The sequence below is a fragment of the Hesperophylax consimilis genome, chromosome 4 (assembly GCF_061612785.1).
Source record: "Hesperophylax consimilis isolate HC1 chromosome 4, BYU_Hcon_1.0, whole genome shotgun sequence".
Taxonomy (NCBI): domain Eukaryota; kingdom Metazoa; phylum Arthropoda; class Insecta; order Trichoptera; family Limnephilidae; genus Hesperophylax; species Hesperophylax consimilis.
Window position 1 is genome coordinate 32527154 of NC_142839.1, and position 23778 is coordinate 32550931.

The window sequence follows — 23778 nt, forward strand, 5'->3', positions numbered from 1 at the left end:
TCCTGAGGTGATCTCCACGTATAAAGCCTTCTTTTCGGGAGTTTAAACCAGGTATTTAATACAACCATATTTTTATCCTGGCAGAATTCATATAGTCTATCACCTCTTTGATTGCTTATGCCTAAGCTATATTCACCAACTATATGAGAGCGGCGACCTTCACCGATTTTGGCATTTAAGTCTCCAATGACAAAATTGACTTCTCCTCCTTTCAAACTTTGCAATGTACTGGCTAGTGAGTCATAAAAAGATTCCACATCACCATCATATCTCACTTCCGCTGTTGGTGCATACACTTGAATAATATTCATGTTGATGGGTTGACAGTGTAATTGTAATAATGTAATAATATTATTCTGTCCGAGATGGGTACAAAATTCTTAACAAATTTTACATACTTCTCCATGACAAATACAGCAACTCCGTTTCGACGGTTTCTGTCCTGTGGGTCACTTCCTGAGTAGTATAGATTTCCCTTCTCATGTTGGTGTATGCCGCTGCCCATTGCAGCTTCACACATAAAAATGAGTACCTATTTATTTATTTTATTTATTTTATTTATTTATTTATTTTCACATATACGGCACAACATGTGCAATTCACATACTAAATTACAGAGAATAGTACAGCAACATAAGGAATGCAACAATATAAATGTAAGTGTAGTGGTATAATCAGTAAATAGTAGTAAGGTTAAAAGTATGAAAAAAAGAGATATAAATAAAATATAAGTAGCAATCTGTAGTATAGTATTAAGTCAAAGTTGCTGATATTGCTGATATATTGAAATCCTGTTAAGTACCGGATAGCACGCCGTTTCCTAATAATCTTTTGGTACATTACTCATTTATTGGAACACGTGTTCATGCACCTTTATTTTTCCTGATGATACAAGATGACGAAATGCGATAAAATTAGAATTTTTAAGAACTCGAGTTCCGACATAGCCATAACACAGTCGTGTTTTACTGATAGTTTATTAGGAAACCTGTCAATTCAGTCGATAAAGGCCTGCAGTCGCGTTTTTAACCGGAATATAAATAAGTTGAAATGATTTTTAATAAATTAGTAATATTTTGTATCAGCAAGTTTTCTCCCTTCACATATAAGTGTCTTCCATCTGGATTTCTGAGTGAAAGATACTCTCAATATCGCCCTGGTGCAAGACCACTATTCATAATTAAAACATAGCTTGAAAAGGCTTCAGCCTGGTGTAAGACCACCATTCATAATTAAAACATAGCTTGAAAAGGCTTCAGCCTGGTGTAAGACCACCATTCATAATTAAAACATAGCTTGAAAAGGCTTCAGCCTGGTGTAAGACCACTATTCATAGTTAAAACATAGCTTGAAAAGGCTTCAACCTGGTTTAAGACCACCATTCATAATTAAAACATAGCTTGAAAAGGCTTCAGCCTGGTGTAAGACCACCATTCATAATTAAAACATAGCTTGAAAAGGCTTCAGCCTGGTGTAAGACCACCATTCATAATTAAAACATAGCTTGAAAAGGCTTCAGCCTGGTGTAAGACCACCATTCATAATTAAAACATAGCTTGAAAAGGCTTCAGCCTGGTGTAAGACCACCATTCATAATTAAAACATAGCTTGAACAGGCTTCAGCCTGGTGTAAGACCACCATTCATAATTAAAACATAGCTTGAAAAGGCTTCAGCCTGGTGTAAGACCACCATTCATAATTAAAACATAGCTTGAAAAGGCTTCAGCTTTCACAAGACCACCATTCATAATTAAAACATATCTTGAAAAGGCTTCAGCCTGCTGCAAGACCACCATTAATAATTAAAACATAGCTTGAAAAGGCTTCAGTCTGGTACAAGACCAACATTCATAGTTAAAACATAGCTTGAAAAGGCTTCAGCCTGGTGTAAGACCACCATTCATAATTAAAATATAGCTTGAAAAGGCTTCAGCTTGGTGCAAGACCACCATTCATAATTAAAACATAGCTTGAAAAGGCTTCAGTCTGGTGTAAGACCACCATTCATAATTAAAACATAGCTTGAAAAGGCTTCAGCCTGGTGTAAGACCACCATTCATAGTTAAAACATAGCTTGAAAAGTCTTCAGCCTGGTGCAAGAGCACCATTCATAATTAAAACATAGCTTGAAAAGGCTTCAGCCTGGTGTAAGACCACCATTCATAATTAAAACATAGCTTGAAAAGGCTTCAGCCTGGTGCAAGACCACCGTTCATAATTAACACATAGCTTGAAAAGGCTTCAGCCTGGTGTAAGACCATCATTCATAATTAAAACATAGCTTGAAAAGGCTTCAGCCTGGTGTAAGACCACCATTCATAATTAAAACATAGCTTGAAAAGGCTTCAGCCTGGTGTAAGACCACCATTCATAATTAAAACATAGCTTGAAAAGGCTTCAGCCTGGTGCAAGACCACCATTCATAATTAAAACATAGCTTGAAAAGGCTTCAGCCTGGTGTAAGCCCACCATTCATAATTAAAACATAGCTTGAAAAGGCTTCAGCCTGGTGCAAGACCACCATTCATAATTAAAACGTAACTTGAAAAGGCTTCAGCCGTGTTTGGTGGCCAGATCTGAATAGCCAGGTACTCCCCCCACCTTCCTCTTACCCATCTTCTCCCCCTCCCCACAACCTTCATCCTCACAACATACCCCGGTATTCACATAAAAAATGGAATTGATGCGAATACAGTATACACACAGATGCGTTATTTACATTCAGGATGTTACAAACCTTTTACTTGAATTCATAAAAAGGAAAAATAACATTTCAAATAAATAACACTTCATTTTTAAATACCTCTATTTGAATTTTACTTTTGTTTTCTGGAATGAAAAAAATTGCTAGCCGAAACTAACCTGCTTCCCGACACCGGATCGAGCTGAAACTCGGCAGATAGAATCGTTGTTGATGACAATGTATTCCATCAACGTGGCAATCACGTACACACACACGCGTATACGAACACATTTCTCTGAAATCCGATGACATTACAGCAGTTAATGTACGAAACAAAAGTCGGTCCCACCCGATCGGAAATTTGGTGAGGTTGGTATCGACTCCAGTTCATGGGTAAGAAAGTTCAATCCTGAGTCAACCAATTTTTTTTTTAGTTTTGAAAATGTTTATTAATTTTAAGTACCTAGGTACATACCTACTATTAGTTTAATTACTAGGTACTTAAATAGTTAGTTTACTTGGTTTAATTTTAGATTATCTATCTACCTATATTTTTAATCTATTACCTCCACTTTTATGTTTTTCTTTAATTATTTTTGTTTTATATGTATATCAAAGGTTAATGGTAGAAGAAATTGACGACGCAGGAGCAAAACATGACACGATCAAATTAATCAGATACTGAAGGATGTATGAGACGATTTATGAATGTGAATGAGGCAAGGAGTGTGTGCCAAGATATAGTTGATTGACGATCCGTCCTCTCTGCCTACCCCTGTGGGGAAACGGCGTGATGGTTTATTGGTTAATTTAGATCTGTATATAAAATGAATTTACTAGTTCATTCATTCATATAACATGTAATTATTTCAATAAAATGTGTAAATTTTTTATTTCTCTAATAAACTAAAATAGTTTTAAAAAAAGATATTAAGGTTTTGTCCGATTTACGAAATTTCCATTAGAGGTACACGTGAAAAATGTTCTGTAACAAAAGCACAATACCGGATCGACCCAAATCGCCGGCGAAAACAATAAAAAATCGAATGGAAGATGAGAAATAGGGGAGTTCTGCCAAATAATGAATTTCCGAAGATTCTAGAAACCTTTAGAATCAATAGACAGACACCTGGAGATTTGGCAGCGGGTTCAGATCATCAGGAATTTATTTTTTCGATCTTGAGAGAGTTTTCAGGAAATTCCTCACGAGACAAATTTGAAGCGGGTGGCATAGACTGAACTTGGACAGAAACCTTCACATATCTGCTGGGGGATGCTAGATCAACTAAGCCTGGCAAAAATCACGAAATCTGTCAAAAATTTAAACAAAAGAAATATGGAAATAAAATAATGTTCCGATGCGTAAAATCGCTTGTCTGAACAATTAGTTACAATTTTGAAAATTACTCTTATATTCAAAGCATATCCAAGTTCTAGAGTTTGTAATGATCCGCCCTTTCTACTTCAAACTTTTCCTTCTCTTCTTTCTACGATAAATTTTCCTTAAGTCCCGTAGGTAACTTTTCCATAAGGCTTTGGTTATATATATATCCGGGGTAGGAAGGTCCTCCCTGCCGTCTTTTCTTTATTACACACCCCTTCAAGTGTGTACATCCTAGTTTGTCTACGTGACGTACGACCTTGAACGTACTCATTTCACGTGACGGTTCAGTATAAAAAGGCTTCACCGAACGTTGTGTTGGGTTTTTGTTTCTCGGTTTAGAAACCTAGTTATCTATGTATGTGTGGTATCCCTTGGTTCTTTTGAGATAGAGTGAGTTGAATCCATTACCGCTGTGTTTTAAAACCATTTTATAAACCTTATCTTCTAAGTCGCCTGCTCCCCCCCCACTAGCTACTCGATTCTACCTATCGTAGGGTAATGTGAATATAATAAAGTGTTAGATTTTATATATGTGATATACATACGATAAGTTTATGGTGTTAGTTGTCGGCGCCATCCATGTATATATTTTGGGAGGGGAAGGAGAGGAAAGGAAATGAATTTTTTTCAAGCTAAGATTGACTCCTCCTCTTACCAAACAAAACTGATGGATGATAATTTGAGCAAGGCGATCGATATCTGCGTGTCTGGATATCACAACCGGCCGGGTCTCCCCTTGTTCCAAATCGGCAACCTTCACGCCAGAATAAAGAAAACCAGGTCTCATCACCAATTTCAGAATTGCCCCAATCTCATACACCTCCAGGATAACCTACTTTACTGAGTGTAGAAGGGAAAAACTCCCACGCCGTCGGGGATTTACATCCCTTTCTAGGTCAATACATAGATAACACACGACGATCTTGTCGACATTTAGCCTGCTTTTTAACGATAGGTTGTGTGCCTACCCATTCAGCCAATTATCATGTGAGATATATGTAAGGTCTACTCGAAATGCCAAATTTAGGATGAGGACTGTCTGTATTTTAATATTCGGTTCTAGTAATTATTTTATGAGGTTACTAGCATCCTCGTGTATTAGGTATGGGTAACTCCTACTGAATACCTATCCTCTCAGGTAGGTATAAACGGATAATTGGTTTGATTTTTTCATTTAATTTAAAGAGGCTGCCTACCTCTCGAAAGGTACCTGTTGAGAAAAGTTGTTCGGTTGGTAGTTTTATTTCGGAGATTACCATCTCCCTCTTTCGACTTTAGATTTGTTTTTGTGCATCCCAATTCGTAACTTAGAAAGTCAAACAATAGATGAAAAGTATTAAATTAGAAAGTCAAATAACAGAAGAAAAATTTTCATTCTGTTTTGTCTGGTTGCATCCGATCGCTTTCTATTTGGGCGGTCATACGCTAGCAAAACTTCCCCTTTGACTGACTGTACCTGCGTCTTGTCCTATATATGAAAAGGTCGTTGACTCGTCTCTCGCTCACAGCTGATTGACGGTTCGCCTAGCACATCCCTGTTAATGATAACATTATTTGGGCGGCAGGTGTCGTAAACTTAGTTCCTGTACCTCGGTTGTATCCGTCTTTTAAAAAGGTCCTCTGAAATTTAATAAATAATATAAAAACTCACCCAGTTAGTCACCTCTCATTCTCAGCGTGAAGCTTACCTGGTTACACTCTATAGCTAAATCACTTTAATTTTCGACCTCCTCCCTACGCTTATAAAAGGGTAATTAAATATTCCTGTAAATAAAATTGTACCTCCCTAATCTGTCAGGATTCGAACCCACAGTTAATAATTTATTTGATTCTCTGGTTTTCGGTCTCCGTGGATAGAATGCCATCTCGCCAAATCAATAACCTAGCCCGATTAAACACTTCCTGCCTTTATATGTTCACTCTGTTTTAAAAACGCAATCATTATTTTTATCATTTCCATGTTTTTAAGACAAGTCACTTAGTTTGAACTACATATTTACGAAATCACGTTTAATTTAACACATTTTATATTATAATCGCGATCGCCCAACCCTTAGCGCCCCTGGGGTGATTTTTCACAAAACGGCGCTCCACAAATTATCCAATTATTATTATTGTCATTATTATTAATTGTTTTCTCACTGAGTCGAACCACTTTCACTTCACACAAACACCGGATCAATAATCTTTCACTTTAATTCAATATTCCACAATATTCTCTAATACCATTTGAATTCAATAATTAACTGTAATTTCAAACAACACTTCTGATTTGTATCCATTTCTCGGGGCTGTCAATGCACCCAAGTTCAAGACTCGACTGTCCCTCCGGTCTCTCCTTTCCCGTGGGAATCTGTTTACTCCAGGCCTGTCTGTCAATAAATCTTCCGTCGTTGTCTAAACAAAATTTTTTTTTGAGCACGTTCGTTTATTATTTATCGTTTATTTTTGTGGATATTCAAAACATCACAAGTTACAGACCAAAATTAGTATTTTGACGATAAAATGAAAACAATATAAACCTATGAACTTATGTGATGGAATTCGATGTAAACTTTGTCACAAAAAAAACAATAAATAGGCGTAAGGAAGACAAAATGCTGTTTCTCAGTGCAGTTTAGCAAAGACATCGCTATCTGAAGTGTATACAAAAGTAGGTAGCAATACACATAATCCTAAGTATGTATTGTTTGCGTCAACTCTAATTGCGCGATCTATAATACGAGTATAAGCGATCTGAGTGATCTGTTACTAACGAGGCGGTCTGTAATTATATTTTCTTACTTCTTATCTTGTTGTACTCGATTTCCGAGCCCCGCGCTCCGAGTAGCAGCTGACCGGCGCAGTGCGGACATATTAATATAATTTGAAAGAAAATTGGGAAGTAAAAATTGAATCACCTCCTAAAAAAGAGATATTTTTATTCGACTGCTTCCGTGGGTGAGTGGATACGATCATTGGCTACGAATCTCGGCATGCGCAAGTAATTTTTTTAATATAAATTTGTGTTATTTTACATTTTATTATATTTGCGTTGCGTTCCAGAGTGGTAGATACTGTCAGTATCACCCTGGTGAAAGATTACCATTAACAATCGAAACGTTGCAAGAAATGGCTTTTGCCATGTTTGGTGTCCAGATCTGAATAGCCAATTTTTTTCGCTACCTTCCTTTTCTTCATCTCATTATCCTACTCACTTCCTTCAGCCTCACAACATACGTACATACCCCAATTGGGAGATGCCACCGTTTCATTGGCTTCAGACGGTTGTAAGCAGTTGGAAATGTAGGTAGGTACATAGTTGTTTTTAGCAAAAGAAAGAGTGTATATACATACGTTGTTCGAACCCAACGTGTGTTCTTCATAAAATTTTCTTTCTGAAGCCGAAATTCAAACATGTTTATACTGGCGTTAGATTTTTCCCCTTTACCAAATAACCTATTTGCAGTGTCTAGCAACACTGAACAGGCGGTTCAGAACTGCTCGGGAAGGCCGAGCGCTTCCGATCCAGTCGCGTAAACTACGGGCGCTGCGCGGAGCAGCGCCAGACGGAAAATTACCCCGCTAGCGAGCACACGTTACCAAACTAAGATTGTACAGCTTGGTTGTAATAGCATTTATCGTAATAAATCTGAAAACGAACCATCAGAGTTTCAATCACCTAACGAGCCTTGAGCAACAGTAAAAGTGTAGTAAACATAGAAACACTACACTATTTTATCAGTTCACCACCAATAAAGCTTTATCTACCCCCCCCCCCCCTCCTCTTCAACATATCGTCTTATCGACTCCCTTAATGATTTTAATTTATTTTTAACAAAATTGAAATACAAAGTTACCCTTTATCCGCACTTCAAATGAATAGCTAAGAAAATCCTTGAAATGTGATAACCAGATATTAAAAAAAATATGTAAGTAGGTTCCCAATAGTTTTTAACCTATTCACTAATTGTATGTCGTAAAATGAGTAAGTAAGTACTAAAGAATACATGAAACATTCAAGTTCAAAAGTTTTTAAATATTATAGTTCATTAATAATTCTCGACGGGTCAGACAATAATTATTTATTCATGTTATAAGTAATACGTACAGGCTAAGTGCTGAAAATACCTACCGACTTCTCATGAATATAAATATTTTCAATATTATTATTATTTTTTTTTTTTTTTATTTAATATTTGTATTTTTTTTACAATAAATATACAATTATACATATTACACAGTGTTATCAAGGTAAATAATAATAGCTTTTCCTCACCATAAAGAGACGAGGCTCTTGTGTTTGGTGAGTGAATCCTAGCTCAATTATATAGAATCATGTAAGTAAGTAAATAATATATTTGCAAAACCAAAGGGATAAGTAAGAAATAGGCAAGATTTATCAATAATACAGTTTCAAGATTTGAAGGAAATAATAATAAGAGTAAGATATGGACTTTTATAGTAGTTTTAGGTAATTTTTTTATTTTATTTTAAATTCCTGAATATCTTCAATATTTTTTAGATATAATGGAAGGATGTTAAAATATGTTATACCTAGATAGAGATAGGTATTTTGTGTGTGCTTTGTATTAAGTTTTGGGATTTTGATAGTTTTTTGATATCTTGCTGATGAATTGAATTGTAAGTTATTTAACTGTATTTCTTTATAAAAATGTAGAATTGAATATTTTTTATATATATTGTCTATTGTGGGTACATTGAATATTGAAAAGAGAATCTCAGTAGAAAATTTGGATGGTTTTTTCAATATTACTTTAATTATCAATCTTTGAACTATTTTAAGTAGATTTAATATATTGTTATAAGTTCCTCCCCAGCCAATAATACCATATTGTAATAAAGATTGTACAATTGCATAGTGCACTCTTTTTAGGTTTTCTAATCTAAGAATATTTCTAAGTCTTATAAATATATAAATACATTTTCTAATTCTTTTGACAAGTTCACAAATTTGTTTTTTCCATTTAAAATGTTGATCTATATATATACCAAGATATTCAATTTCAGAAGTTAGACTAAGGACGGGTTGTTTCGGAGAATTTGAATAATTCATCAAATTTCAACGTTCATTTTCGGGTTCTGTGAAAGACTTATTCAAATTCTGTTATTATATCATTGTAGGCTAGTTGCTTGACAAGACTGAAATAAAAACAGAACTTGAAAAAATCTTTCACAGAACTTGAAAATGAACGTTGAAATTTGATGAATTGTTCAAATTCTCCGAAACAACCCGTCCTAAGTATAGAACACTCTTGATTGCAATTAGTTCTGTTACATTTAAGTTGATGTATTATAATTTTTAATTCTGGTATTGATTTAAATTTGTTGATAGAGAATGGGATACATTTTGTTTTTTCAGTATTTAATGAGAGGAGGTTTTTATCTAACCAATTTTTCAGTATATTAATATCAGCATTTGCTAAGTTGTTAACATTATTCCAATCAGTACCTTCAATTATTATGACAGTGTCATCAGCATAAGATATTATTTTTCCATTTAATCTTGGATTGAATATGTCATTTACATAAATGATAAACAGTAACGGTCCCAGGACTGTACCTTGAGGTATGCCGAAGTGACTTTTTTTTGTTGACTAAGTACATCGTTGATTTTTACGACTTGAGGGCGATTGAAAAGGTAGCTTTTTATCCATTCTATAGCTGTACCACTTAATCCAATGTTTCTTAATTTACTTATAAGTTTGTCGTGTGATATGCTATCAAAAGCTTTTTTAAGATCGATGAAAATTCCAATGCATTTTAATGATTTATCTAATGAATTATGAACAAGACTAGTTAATTTTGCAATTGCATCCTGAGTGCTTCTACCTTCCATAAAACCGAACTGATTTTCAAGTAGATTCAAGTGATTCAAGTAGAAAGTTTATATATCTCATTAGCCTTATGCTAGTCGCACACGAGCGCTGTTCTCTCACAACATCCCATTTGGCCTGTTTCATGATATATATTTATTTATTTTATTGATACATGATTTAGAGAGTACATGTGGTTTTTGTGATATTTCATCCTCCATTCTAAGGATGACCCTGTGTTATGGCGGGTGAATTTTACAGTTTGCGGACATAGAATCTATACATTCCTATAATATAAAAAAGAAAAATAAGAAAAATGATGTATAGCTAGTTTGGGTTGCAAGAAGATTAAATATTATGAGAGTATAGCCCCCGTATGCGAGTATAGAAATAAAAAAGTCCCACAAAGGACTGCGCTGCAGATCGGTTACCTTGCTTTAGCGAACTTTTACAACATTACCGATCCATGGGACGACGGCTTTACTGTCCGTGGAGGTTTTTGCCTGTGACAGACCACGCTATAAGCGCGCTATATTTTCGTGATATCAGCATATCGCTCGCCGTACATTCCCATTGGTAGTGTACGGCAAAAGATATGCTGAAATAGGCCAAGCCATGATGCGTATCGCGTAATGTGTCGCCTACCTTATGGGTTAGAAAAGTCGGGAGGCACAAACATTTAAAAACGTATTATACGTATATCATGTGGGTAATATTTAAATTGATGTGTTTCGTAAAGCCATTGATCCACGATTCCGATGTTTGGTTCCCGCCAATCGCAGAGCCAGGATTCAAACATTTTATTATTCAAGTACTTGCTGATCTTTCACGACGTGATAGCCCGATAATATCATGTTGATTGCTCTGTATCGGTAACTACTGACATAGTTCGATGTAACTGCTGTGGATAAACATGATCATCGCAAGTGTCGATTGCTGTTTTGTATTGCAGTGTGTCTTTTTATCTCAAATCTCTCTTCGAATTCTGCAGCGTGTAGGACAACTTAAATCAACACATCAAGATAACCAAAGCTGCCGGTGAGTACGATATATTGTGTGATACTCGGTTAAAGATGTGGGGCATACAAATCTGTATCGGGGTTCAAAGGTTTTCATTTGGCAGAGAGAAGAACCATTTCTTTTATTGGTGGTTTTCCTACACAGCCTCCCCTGCCTCATTGTACGAGCCGCCACTGCTAAGTGCTCAATGCTGTTTGTAACAAGATATTCAAGTGGATAATTTAAGAATAAACACATTTAATTGCTTGTCATACATTTATTTCCAGTAAAATGTTGAGGTTTAAAAAATATACCTAAAGACTGATAGAAAAAGTTTTTTTACTACAGTAGGTATTCCCGAATAAGGTTATATTTCCTTGACACTTGTATAATTTATTTACCTGTGTCTTAAGCTCGGATCCCACCTCATCTATTCTATGATTTATAGAATAGAATATACATCTCACTGATCTATTTAATAGATCAGTGAGAACAGGCTTTCCATGCAATAGTTTGAGTTTACTTCGGATACGATACAATACACTTCTATCGGCCAATGAGCTGCAAGCATTGATGATGCCTATTTCTTGGACGATGACTCTGGTTGCAAAAGACTATATTTAGTCGGTAGGTACCCTAAAAATATATCGATATATATTAATCATAAAGGTTGAGTAATATGTTAATTATACTGTATTTTACTATTGACATTGTCATTTAATTAAAATGAATTAATAATAATAATCATTTTTTCCCAAGTTTGGAAATGAAAATTAATGAAGCCGATCATTTTATTGACACTTACCTACATAATATATATCATAAATATTATTTTATTGACACATAATATGTTCAACATCATTTAAGGATTTCAAATAAAAAACCTTTTTACTGCACACAAAATACATTAGGAAATTGAATACATCTGAACACGGTCAAATGATATTTGAAAGCACTTTGAGGTGACCGCGATGAAAATTTCCCGATAAAATTTATTGATATCATATTTAGAAGCTATTAAATGTTGAAAGCAAGGATATCCCCTACACCCCAAGTAGGCAGTATTCACCCCACTGTACCTTAAAGTAGGCGTGCCGCAGGAAATTGTCTTCCTATTTGAAATTATACCCTCTGTGGGAAAAGTGTCATATATCCAGCCGGAAGACGGGGTAATGAAACAAAGCCTCTTTTATTAGTCTCTCGCCCTGTTTATCAAATTATGGTGTAGACTGTAGACTTCATCACATATTCATCAAAGTAATATTAGTAAAATTGTTTTCCAATAGCATTTTTTTCTTTTATTTCAAGTTGAAGACCAATTTTATGAATTACTAATATTATATGTTGTACAATGTTGCTCGGGTTTTACGCAGAGTTTCGAAATGAGTTGTTGACGGTAATTTTCATCTTATTTTGAACGTAAAGTGAGTAAAATTTCTTCAAAAAGTATCATAATTCTGCTAAGAGGAGAGAAAATGGGGTGGGGTGGTTTTTCGAAATCTCATGTAGTCACCTTCTTCTTCTTACATTATTTTAAATTCATTTTGACATTATTTTAAAACTTTTGGTTACTATTTTTAATTAGGTACATAACATTATTTTTAGTGAGGCTCTCGGTGCAGCCTGACGCGTTTTGGTCGGTCTCATTTTTCTTCTATAATTACGGGGGATATTTCGTACATTCCACCCTTAAAAGTGTTAATAAATGTTCCTTACTGTGTTTAAGTGGCTTAAGTATATTAAAAAATAAATTTACGATGACTAGTGTGGACGTATTACGATTTTAAGAATAGGTTATAAATAATATTGTTAATCCTAAAGCTGGGTCCAGACATGTTCTTTTCTCCGTACCGTACCTCCGTTTCGTATCAGCGTCGCGATCAAGAACGCTAGTTTGGACGCCCGTTCGGTACGGTACGGTGATACGGCGTCTCGATACGGATAGAGGTACGCTCCGATCCATCGCGAGTCGGTTTTTCGACCCGTTCAAAGGCGATACGGTACGGGTCTGCGCCAGTCTGGACGTGTTCGCGGCGTGCGACATCTTTCTCTGTTTTTGAACAATTCTAACTCCCACCAACGTCACCTTTTTTGTTTTTTTTTCGTTATATTATTGTGAATAACAATGAAGGACGCGCAAGCAATCGTCAAATTCTCAAACACTTCCGCAGTCGACGACATGGTGGGAGGAAATGAACACGCGATGATCGCAGCGACGTTACAGAGATACGGGGTCTTGATCGCGACGCGGATACGAAACGGAGGTACGGTACGGACAAAAGATGATGCGTCCAGAGTTTTTGGATCGCGACGCTGATACGAAACGGAGGTACGGTACGGACAAAAGAACATGTCTGGACCCAGCTTATGATATGGTGTGTATTCATTGTCTATAAAGCTAAGTCCAGACATGTTCTTTTCTCCGTACCGTACCTCCGTTTCGTATCAGCGTCGCGATCAAGAACGCTAGTTTGGACGCTCGTTCGGTACGGTACGGTGGTACGGCGTCTCGATACGGATAGAGGTACGCTCCGATCCATCGCGAGTCGGTTTTTCGACCCGTTCAAAGGCGATACGGTACGGGTCTGCGCCAGTCTGGACGTGTTCGCGGCGTGCATTGGTCGTGTTCTCTGTCACTACCCGAATCAGCGTGAAAAATGCAGTGGGATAACTATAATATTGTGAAGCTTATCGATGGATATGGGGCCAGGGAAGTTCTGTGGGATCTCGGAAACAGGAATTATTACAATAAAAATATAAAGCAAGATGCATGGGAGGAACTGTCGACGACATGGTGGGAGGAAATGAACACGCGATGATCGCAGCGACGTTACGGAGATACGGGCTCTTGATCGCGACGCGGATACAAAACGGAGGTACGGTACGGACAAAAGATGATGCGTCCAAAGTTTTTGGATCGCGAAGCTGGTACGAAACGGAGGTACGGTACGGACAAAAGAACATGTCTGGACCCAGCTTTACATGACACAAGCATATTGAACATTCTCTCGATGTGGTCATCCTTTCGGCCCTTGCCCCGTTCTCCTTGCCCACCCCGCAACAATACTGCAAACCCCGCTGTCCGCGCATACCCGCCTTCGCCGGTGCCGTTATAGACTGTGTGCCATGTGTGTGGGTCCATTGCTTCGACCACAGAATCGTCCTTTCTCTGAATCTCCCCCCGCACAAGAAGAGAGTCGTTCAGCGACTACTGCAACCCTAGCCGCAGCCCCTGCTACCCACCGCCCGTGCCACTGCGCACGTGGAAGAATGAAATCTGAAATGAAGGACAGAATCGGACTGAACCCGCTCCCATTGTTTTCTGTCGATATGGAGTGATTTAAAACAATTATACACATTATACAGTGATTAGATATCTATTTTTAGTGGAGTTTCTTCGTTTAGCCATCCTTGAACCGTTTTTGGTTGAGTTTAGAATTAAGTAAATATAACATTAAGCTGTTTGTAATTGTTTTTAAACGTGTTATGAATTGTATACATAGGTATGTGTATGTTAAAATTTTATAAGTAAGATGTTATAAGTAGTCCTTGGAAGGGAATGGCCGACAAAGGAGCTGAATATTTTGACGGTGAAGCAAACTGTGTATTTGAATGTACTTATTTTTGTACATAAAATTAACTTAGGGATGATGTCTAAGGAACTGAAAAGAAAAATAAATTACAATAACGAGATACACGGACACGGGACGAGAAATTCTAAGCAAATTAGATTGCCAACAAGAAAAAAAACAAGCACCCAAAAATCTCTGATGTACCAGGCCGTTCAACTCTATAACAAAATCCCGAAGGAAATTGCTGTGATAGAAAATATTAATAAGTTCAAAAATGAATTAAGAAAATATGTCTATCTCAATTATTAATGTTTCTTTTTTTGTGACTTTATTGAAATATTTAAAGAAAGATTATGTTTGCCAAACAATGTACATGTTTATATGTTTATAAAACTATTAGCACACACGAAGATGTGAGCTAACTTAAGATTAATAAATAAATAAAATAAAATAAAGGTGTCGATGAGGTTCGCTATCCATCACATCGCCAACCCTTCGGTGGCGCAAAGAGGAAGACGGAACGTGGACGTTTTAGGTTAATGGAGCTTGGTGGTTGATTGTTTGCTGACTTTACACCATTGTTTTATTTAGTCATTGCTTTGCCCTCTCAGCGAGACTATCAAGGAGGGCCGAGGGCGTGAGTCTAGTGTTCGCCTCGTCACTCCTTAAGCGCCTCGTCTCCGCTTATAGAGCACAACGCCTACGCTTTAATTCCTTACCTGAGGGGAAGGAGCGAGAGTGCTTTTTCCTACTGCGCAGTTGTCGCTTGGATATATTTTGGGTTATAAGACTAGGTTAACTGGTTATATTTTGGCAACCCAAGCGATTATTATTTTATTTTCATTTAATCATATTTAATTCCGTCATCCCGAATCATCTTTGGGTTGGAAATATTAGCCGCTTCAATAACATAATTATTATCTTTGTAAGCATCCGAAGGGGTAACTAATGAACGATCGAATTATTATTAGAAATATTATCATAATTATCCATAAAATTTACACCAGTGAAACCACTGACTGCAAAGTTGTGTACCTATACTATATTGATCAGTGTTGGCGACTGCTTCCCCATCTCCCTAGTAACTGAAAATATCGGTGGTAACCGAGCGTAATTTCGATTATGATAATGTTTCAAAATAGAACACATCACTACTTCCTACTCGACAACAGATACGAAATGGATACGAAGATCATCTATGGACTGTCAATTTGACAATAACATAACCCATGAATTCGTGCACATTATTATTATTTTACCCTGTATCTGGATTTGCGGCGGGATTTCAACTAATTAAGTGTCAAGTCCATTTAGCAGATGATTTTTGTTAACCAGTTGAACACTAACTCATGATGCTTTCGACGAAGTATTTTAAGAAATCACTGCTGTGTCGGTGCTTCGACTTAATGAAATCAACAGCGCTAAGAAGCTCAACTGTTGCCACAGCCACTGCGCTGAGGAATCTCAAACCTAAGTCGCAAAACTATAATGTAAGATATTATTTGATCTAATATTGTTGTTATCGTCATTAACTCTTGTCTGTTGTGTTTGCTGCAATGCGATACATAACAATAATCATACAGTAAACAATGGTTCCCATTTTTCCTCTTTTGAGACAAAGTTGTCATAAAGACAGTATTATTCGTTTATAATTACAGTTTGATGGCATGATTAAATGGTATGTGTACAATAATAACATTTTTTATTTAATTTCTTGCACAGCAATCATGCTTTTATAAGACATTCTCTGTCTTATAGAAATAATTATAAACTTGTTGAATTCCGCTTACTACGCAAAAAATATATAAATAGGAATTTGTTTCTTAATTACTGTAGTGGTACGCCACTACTCGAGTCGGACGGTGTCAAGTACTACTTAGTACACAGTGCCAAGCGCTAAGGTACCTAGGCCGTCATAGAACATACTAGAAATTTCGGCCGTTGCTCAGCGTTACGGGTGGCAATATTTGTAGCCATAGCAACTAGAATATTCGGGAACGTTCTTAGGTGCAACTTGAATCGTATTGGCACCTTATATAAGCGACAGTGGGAAGGTACTCAGTCAGTCTACTACGCGCTACGTTTTAACATGCTAGTCAAAATAACTTACTCCTTTCGCGCCGCGATTACTTAAATAATCCTTGCTGTAATAAATCTATTATAAAATATTACATGGTTTACTTTCAACACCAAACACATCTTCAACCTTCGCAACATTACTATAGCATAAAAACCGTCTACATTCATATTGTTCAAAAATTACACATAAAAAATATTCCCTTACTTTTTCCCAATAATTTTTTTACACATAAGTGTACACATTTTTAGAATAAAAATTTACAAACATACAAATTGTTCAAAAAGAACAAAATAAAATACAGCATCAAGCAAATTACACACTAAATTATCATTATGATAATAAATCTTTATTATTATTGTTGGTATTGTTTTAGAATCAAGGTTTTGAATCTGGAACATCGCACCTAGTGTAGTGTTGCCAGTGTCGTCCTATATTCCACGCATTAGTTCTTACAAAAGAATATGTTTGGCTAACAGGTGCAATACTACGTGGACAGGTGTCGGGTGCGTACTACAGGGGGCACTGGGGGGGACGGGAGTGTGTCATTTCTAAAGGCCTGGTGTAATGAGGAAGCGGGGCCCGACGGGGGCGACGGAGGCAGCGGCGGACATGTACTCTTCCACTGCACCAAGGAAGTTAAGAGTCTCAGCCACGTCCATTCTATTGCAGAGTAAGATTTTTTTATCCATTCAAATTGAACATTTTGAACTTTTTTACTGTGTTGTCAATGTATATGTATAGAATTAACTTCAACAATTTTGACAGTCATCCATTTTCTTTGGAGGTAACGATTATTCTTGCGTAAATTCAAGATAACTTTTTATTTTATATTTCAGGGCAAAGCACGGAGAAAAAGGAACAACCAAAAATTGTGATGGAAAGAATGCGAAGCACTATATAATCAAAGTACCCCTAGGAACAATCGTCAAAGATTGCAACGGGAAGGTAACAAATTGAGGTCTTTTTTTTGTAATTATTAACCGTAGAAATTAAAATGTTTCAGATGATAATTTTTTTAATTGTCTTCAGGTGGTGGCTGACCTGGACAGGGAAGGAATGATGTTTGTGGCGGCGCGTGGCGGTGCAGGAGGAAAGGGGAATAAGTTCTTCACTACGGCCATTATACAGGCGCCTGAAATAGCTGAATACGGTGCTGTTGGGGAAAGGATCGTATATGTACTAGAAATCAGAAGTATGGCACACGTGGGACTGGTAAGATTAAACTTGTTCAATAATTATTTCTAAAATGTATTATCATAATATGTTTGCGTCACTTTTCAGTAAAAAGTGGTCAAACCCTTTTATTTAACCCATGAGTCCACAATACTTATAGGTAAAAAAACAAAAAAATTTGGTTTTAAATTCTGCAGAGATTTTTGTGCAGTAGAATTGTCTAAAATTAGTATATAATAATGCCTTACATGCGAAATTAATCTTGCTTCACTAGTTAATAAAGCATCCTCTCTTGACAAAATGTAGGTTGTCATTCAATGCAACGGTTAGCTAATAACAGTTTCTAGGCACTGTATCTATCACTGATTCTTATTTTGTTATTATCAAAAATCAATAGAAAACTAATTAAGAGGAAAGCGGGTAGCGTTTTGTCCATACAAACCTCTATTTAGTCCTCAATTTCTTCTCTGGATTTTGGCACTAGTGCAAATACTTTTTTTTTATATAATATAGATATTGACCACTAGCATGTCAGTACGTTTTGGTAATGGTAAGTTAATTTGCATAGGAATTAGGACCCTCTAAAAATCCTTAAAATTGCCTGGTTTGAACTCTGTCAACAGATGTTCAGTTTAAAAGCTAGACAATGTATTTAAAAAAAAAAGCAAAACGTGCAGACATTTCTTCATCATCCAACCATATTGGAAAATAATATTTACAATAATTGTGAGAACGCGCTAATTTCGTTTTCGTTCGCAGTAAATTCTAAAATAAATAATATTTTTAAAGCCTGAACGAAAGAGAAAATCCGAAAATGACTAGATAAATAATAATAATAATAATTGGATGACTTGTATAGCTCCGTTTTTCTGCAAAATCACCTCAAGGGCGCTGTACAAACTTATAATACATCTCTACAGTGATCTATGTTATTACTTAACTATTTATGGAGATAATATATTATACAGTACAATACTTACCTGGTAGGTCACTTGATATTAACACTTAATTAACATTATATAATTGTTTATTAGCGAAATTTAGATACAGGATTTAGGACATAATTGGAAAATAATAATAACAATTGCTAATTTTGTTTCATTAGGGATATAAAGGAACTTGTGGGGAATTTTAAAATCTCTTTATCTGTTGTGGGTATTTTAAAACAACTTTTGGCAACTCTGGTTCACATTCACATTTCAACCAATGAAAATATTTTAATGAAGACTCTTAAACACCGGTAAATTGTTTATCAGGTGCGGTCATGGATGCATTTTTGCACTTTGATTCACATTAGTGACGAGATGCTAACATTTTACTTAGGACGGGTTGTTTCGGAGAATTTGAACAATTCTTTGAATTTCAAACTTAATTATTAAGTTCTGTGAAAGATTTTTCAAGTTATTTCAGTTCTGTCAAGCAACTAGCCTACAATGATATAATAACAGAACTTGAATAGGACTTTCATAGAACCCGAAAATGAATGTTTAAATTTGATGAATTGTTCAAATTGTGTGTAATTGTTTAAATTTGATAAATTGTTCAAATTGTGTGTAACAACCCATCCTTAGTGTTCTTCGATGTGTAAAGCGGGTAATCGTTTTGAAAAAAACAGTAGGCTTTTTGAGACTGGGAACTGGTGATGTTATGGGTCATGTGCATCCTTTGAAGACCCGAAAAATGAAAAATTTAAAAATTATTAAAACTAACTTTAATAATAAAAAAATATGCAGGCATTTAGGTTATGGTTATAAGGTCCCCATTCTGCCAAATTTAATTTGTTTATTTAGCGAGTTTTTAAATAACAGTTTTTAATGAGTTTTTAAATAGCCTCTGAAAAAAATCACCTGTTACAGACAGACAAACACTAAAAACAATTAAAACTAATCTTTTATTTGTAAAGGTTTTTTTTGGACAAACTTTTAACTATTATTTTTTAATGATAAACAAATTTTTATAAGACAAGGTTTTTATGCATATCACAAAGGATAACAAATTATTATAAGCATTAATTACTCAATTATTAATTATTGAATTATTTGGCGTGTTGGGAATAAGCTGACGTAGCTCAGTGGTCCAGAGCACCTGACCGGATATCAGAAGGTGCAGGTTCAATTCCCGTCGGCGGCATTTATTTTTACTCAGGAGATATTTTAAATTTGTACGGATATTTCAGGCGAGTAATTAATGCTTATTATGATTTGTTAAACTTTTAACTGTTTTACATCTATAATGAAATTAAAACAATTTATAGTTTAGACCTTCTCTCACCAATAATTTTTTTAGTATTTGACTGTCAATTATTTTTGGTAAAATTTATTGGTGGTAGAAGTTTTCTAACAGTGGTATGATATTTTACCAGATCATCTATCTCAATTTTTCCATAGAGCAAACCTTTGGGACTCCACACATCAAAATGTAATACTAATTTTTAATAAACAACCAATGTGTTGTATCGAAATAACTAATGTATGCAATCTGTGTCAAACCAATCAAATGCACGTCAAGTTTTTCGTAATATTGAGTTTCCCTATAGCCGTTGGTGACTTATAAATGTATACGTATTTTTTATGTTTGGTAAAATAACTTTACATATTTTATAAGGTGGACCTCACGAGGTGCTAAGGCCCCATTTCATAATTTAATAGTATTCGATAAAAAGATATTATGAAATAAAATAAAATATAATGACAAAGGTGGTAATGAAAAATATATAAAATCAGCAAATATTATGAGTTACGGTTGTATATTATAATGATGTGTGTGTTAGGTATATAATATGTTTTATTGTTTTACATACATTTACATTACACAAAAAAAATTGTAATATTATTATTTTATATAAACACAAATACAGTGATATCTGAATAACTACTTACCTACAGGGGGTTCTATTAAAATAATTTATGATAAGTCGGTAGCCCACAAATTAGTATTTTAGTAAGACCCTATGTAGGTAGGTAATTGTAAAGTTTTCACACCGATATTTATTATAAATTATTTTAGTAGGTTGTGTTTATGAATGGTTAACATCGATATCCTATACATGTGTAATTCGTGAGAAATATCAAAAAAGAGATTCTAAAAAATCCAAACCGATATCTAAATTTCAATAGGATTTCAATGCCATTCATTCGAAGGTCAATTTTTGAGGTAGAACAGTGTCCAGTGTTTATATGCCAAATCAAAAACAGTAGCGGAGAAATAAGTCCAGTAATCACTGGACCGATATGTACCTATCTCGTCTTTGATGACAAATGGGAGACAAAGCGTGCGAGACACACACACACACACGCTTAGTTGGGCCCCACCCACACATCGATAGCTGAGTTACCTCTTATTTCCAGCTGGGGTTCCCGAATGCGGGCAAGAGCACCCTCCTGCGGGCCATCACCAGGGCTCGCCCCCAGGTGGCCCCCTATCCCTTCACCACTCTGCAGCCCCACATCGGCATGGTGCAGTATGATGACTACCAACAAATTGCTAGTATGTACAAACAATCATACATACTTTATTCCCTTTATTTTCTACCCTATACATAATAATAATGAATAATATTTGGATGATTTGTATAGCGCTGTTTTTGTGCAAAATCACCTCAAGGGCGCCTCTAATAAAGTTGTTCTACCACACCCAAAACCAATAAATATTGTATTGTTCATTTACACATTATAATATGCAAATTCATTTTCCTAAAAGCTTGGAGACTCGTCACTTCAATGATAGGTTTACCTAACGTAGCTCTGGGTGAGTTAATGGTGATACTTCCCAACAATAAATATTTGTGGCGTGTACATTATTTGCACATTGTTTCTACATTTTTGTGATGCATGCATTTAATTTCAATGTTTTTTTAAACACGACAAGACCAAACACTTGAAAGCATTATAACGATTGCGAACTAATATTTATTATAAGTAAATAAATAAATGTGTACAGCAATGTACATATACAACAGTTATAAATAATAAAATACAATCATAAACCCTATATTTATTTTGTAAGTTTTTTTGTTTTAGCTTTTGTCTTGCTGAAGAAAGGGTTTATCCAAAATCACTTGACAGTTTAAGGCGATGCCATATGTAGTAATGCAAAATCATGTGTTTTTGGTTTGAAAATTTGGTCGCCTAGAAATTTTTCAGATGCTTTTATTAAATACTGCAAGTGGAATACATCTTGATCTTTGAAATAATCGAGTATTTTTTAGATAAGTCTTTTTATAAGCCCAGAAAAAAATAATGTATAAAGCCTATGAAAACTGCTTTAAAGTTCTAAATCTCTTATATGATTTTATTGTATAATGTGGCAAATTAAGTTATCTATAAAATGATTGAAAAAAATTAAATATTTATGCCTGAACATTCACAAAATAAAATAAAAGGCACTTTTTGGCCATGTTTTTTTCCTGCATAAATCAAAACAGGCGGATGGTGTTAAGCGGGAATTTAAACCTTATCGCCATCTACGTAAGGGTTGTTATTGATAGTGGCTCAATTTAAAATATTACACGACGTAGTGCATCGCCTTAACTAAATTTTGTGGTTAAAGCAAACTGTTTCTCTAATTCACTCTAATTTTAGCAATCCTTTTACACTAATTTTAACAAACCTCTAAATGAGAGATCATAATTACAATTCCATATCTTTCTAGTTGCCGACTTACCTGGCTTGATCCCGGGCTCCCACCTGAACAAGGGTCTCGGGGTTCAGTTCCTGCAGCATGTGGAGCGCTGCTGCTGCCTGCTCTACATGTTGGATGTGTCCACTGAAAAGCCATGGGAACAGCTGGATTGCCTGCAGTTTGAGCTATCCCAGTTCAATGAAGAACTTCTAAATAGACCGCAGCTTATCATCGCTAATAAAATGGACCTGCCAGAGGCGGTAGAAAACCTTCCATTGTTGCGATCACATTTCCCAAAACTAGAAATAATGCCTCTGTCTGCCAAAGTTGGTACTAACCTATCTGAATTGTTGAAAGCTATCAGAAGGATTTATGATAAAGTGCAAGGTCCTGTTGCAAATAATTCTTAGATTAAAATAAATACAAAAATAGAGATCAATTCCCTTTTTTCGAAAACACAGAAAGTTCCTTATTTTTCTTATGAATGAGACTATTTTCCAAGATTCCTCTTCCCATCTTCTTTCCCTACCCGCTCTCCTCAGCCTCCCCTAATTAGGAGGTGCCATAAGTCCCACTGCCTCCAAGCAGTTTAGACTATTATGCAGTATTTGGGCATTTCTCAAAAAAGACCCTTAACCTGTGTTAAAATATACAAACTTTATGCTTTCATTATATTGTCGTTGCGCTTGCGAGTGGCTATGTGCCAGGTTTCAGCAATGTTTTTTTGTTTTTTAATTACTAACAAAAATCATGGAATCGGGCCCAATCTCGCCTTGTGCGTAAGCATCACACAATACTCATTAAAACATTGTTTGTTGACGCATTTGAAAATAAAAGAAAACTGAGAAATTTTTTGCTTCCCTGTAAAACTTGGTAAAACTCACATAGCCCGCCTTGCAAGCACAATAATCTTGATACATACAATGATGCGAGAAGTTATGTTGATGTGTTTACTTTCATTTGAGAAGAATAGTTTCAGCCTTATCTGAATGCACTGGAATGAGATACGGAGTTGAATTAATGTAGTTTTTTTACAGTAACAATTTGGTATTCAGTAGTGAATGGTGGAAGCAGTCATAGATATCAATAATAGCGAAGCATTGCGGGTTCCACCAGTTTCAGATAAAAATAAACAAAATTACTTCAGGAGTAGTCTGTTTTCTTACTACGGTGAAACTCTCTTAACCTTTTGAACGCGTTAATATGCTCCGTTTTATCTATACCCGTACGCGGTACATATTTTCAAATACCTATGCATGCAATTAAATGTCAAATTATAGCATTCTGGCATGATTTATTGGACTATATAGACAGAACAGATTATTCTCCACAATATGATAACAAATCCTCGTGTGTCAACACTCTTGGATGTTTATAAAAACAAAATCATAAAATTTCATACAAAGACGTACCGTATCTTTTGAATGTGGTCCCGCCATTCATTCGGCGT

At 35.6% G+C, this 23778-nt stretch overlaps 1 protein-coding gene across 1 annotated transcript; it reads left to right on the forward strand.

The window, feature by feature from the left end:
- Positions 1 to 15567: 15567 nt before the first annotated feature.
- LOC149424557 (mitochondrial ribosome-associated GTPase 2) lies at positions 15568 to 22767 on the forward strand. Its single transcript, XM_089631410.1, has 6 exons — positions 15568 to 15945; positions 17012 to 17205; positions 17372 to 17480; positions 17565 to 17747; positions 21056 to 21194; positions 22359 to 22767. The coding sequence occupies exons 1-6, from the start codon at positions 15805 to 15807 to the stop codon at positions 22736 to 22738; spliced, it is 1146 nt and encodes a 381-aa protein (XP_089487536.1). The 5' UTR covers positions 15568 to 15804; the 3' UTR covers positions 22739 to 22767.
- Positions 22768 to 23778: the final 1011 nt, after the last annotated feature.

What these genes read in the sequence shown, in the direction of transcription:
- LOC149424557 (XM_089631410.1), top strand. Translation starts at nt 15,805, where the DNA reads ATGATGCTTTCGACGAAGTATTTTAAGAAATCACTGCTGTGTCGGTGC. An exon ending in CTAAGTCGCAAAACTATAAT is followed by an intron (nt 15,946 to 17,011) that starts GTAAGATATTAT and finishes TTTGGCTAACAG; the next exon opens with GTGCAATACTACGTGGACAG. An exon ending in TCAAAGATTGCAACGGGAAG is followed by an intron (nt 17,481 to 17,564) that starts GTAACAAATTGA and finishes AATTGTCTTCAG; the next exon opens with GTGGTGGCTGACCTGGACAG.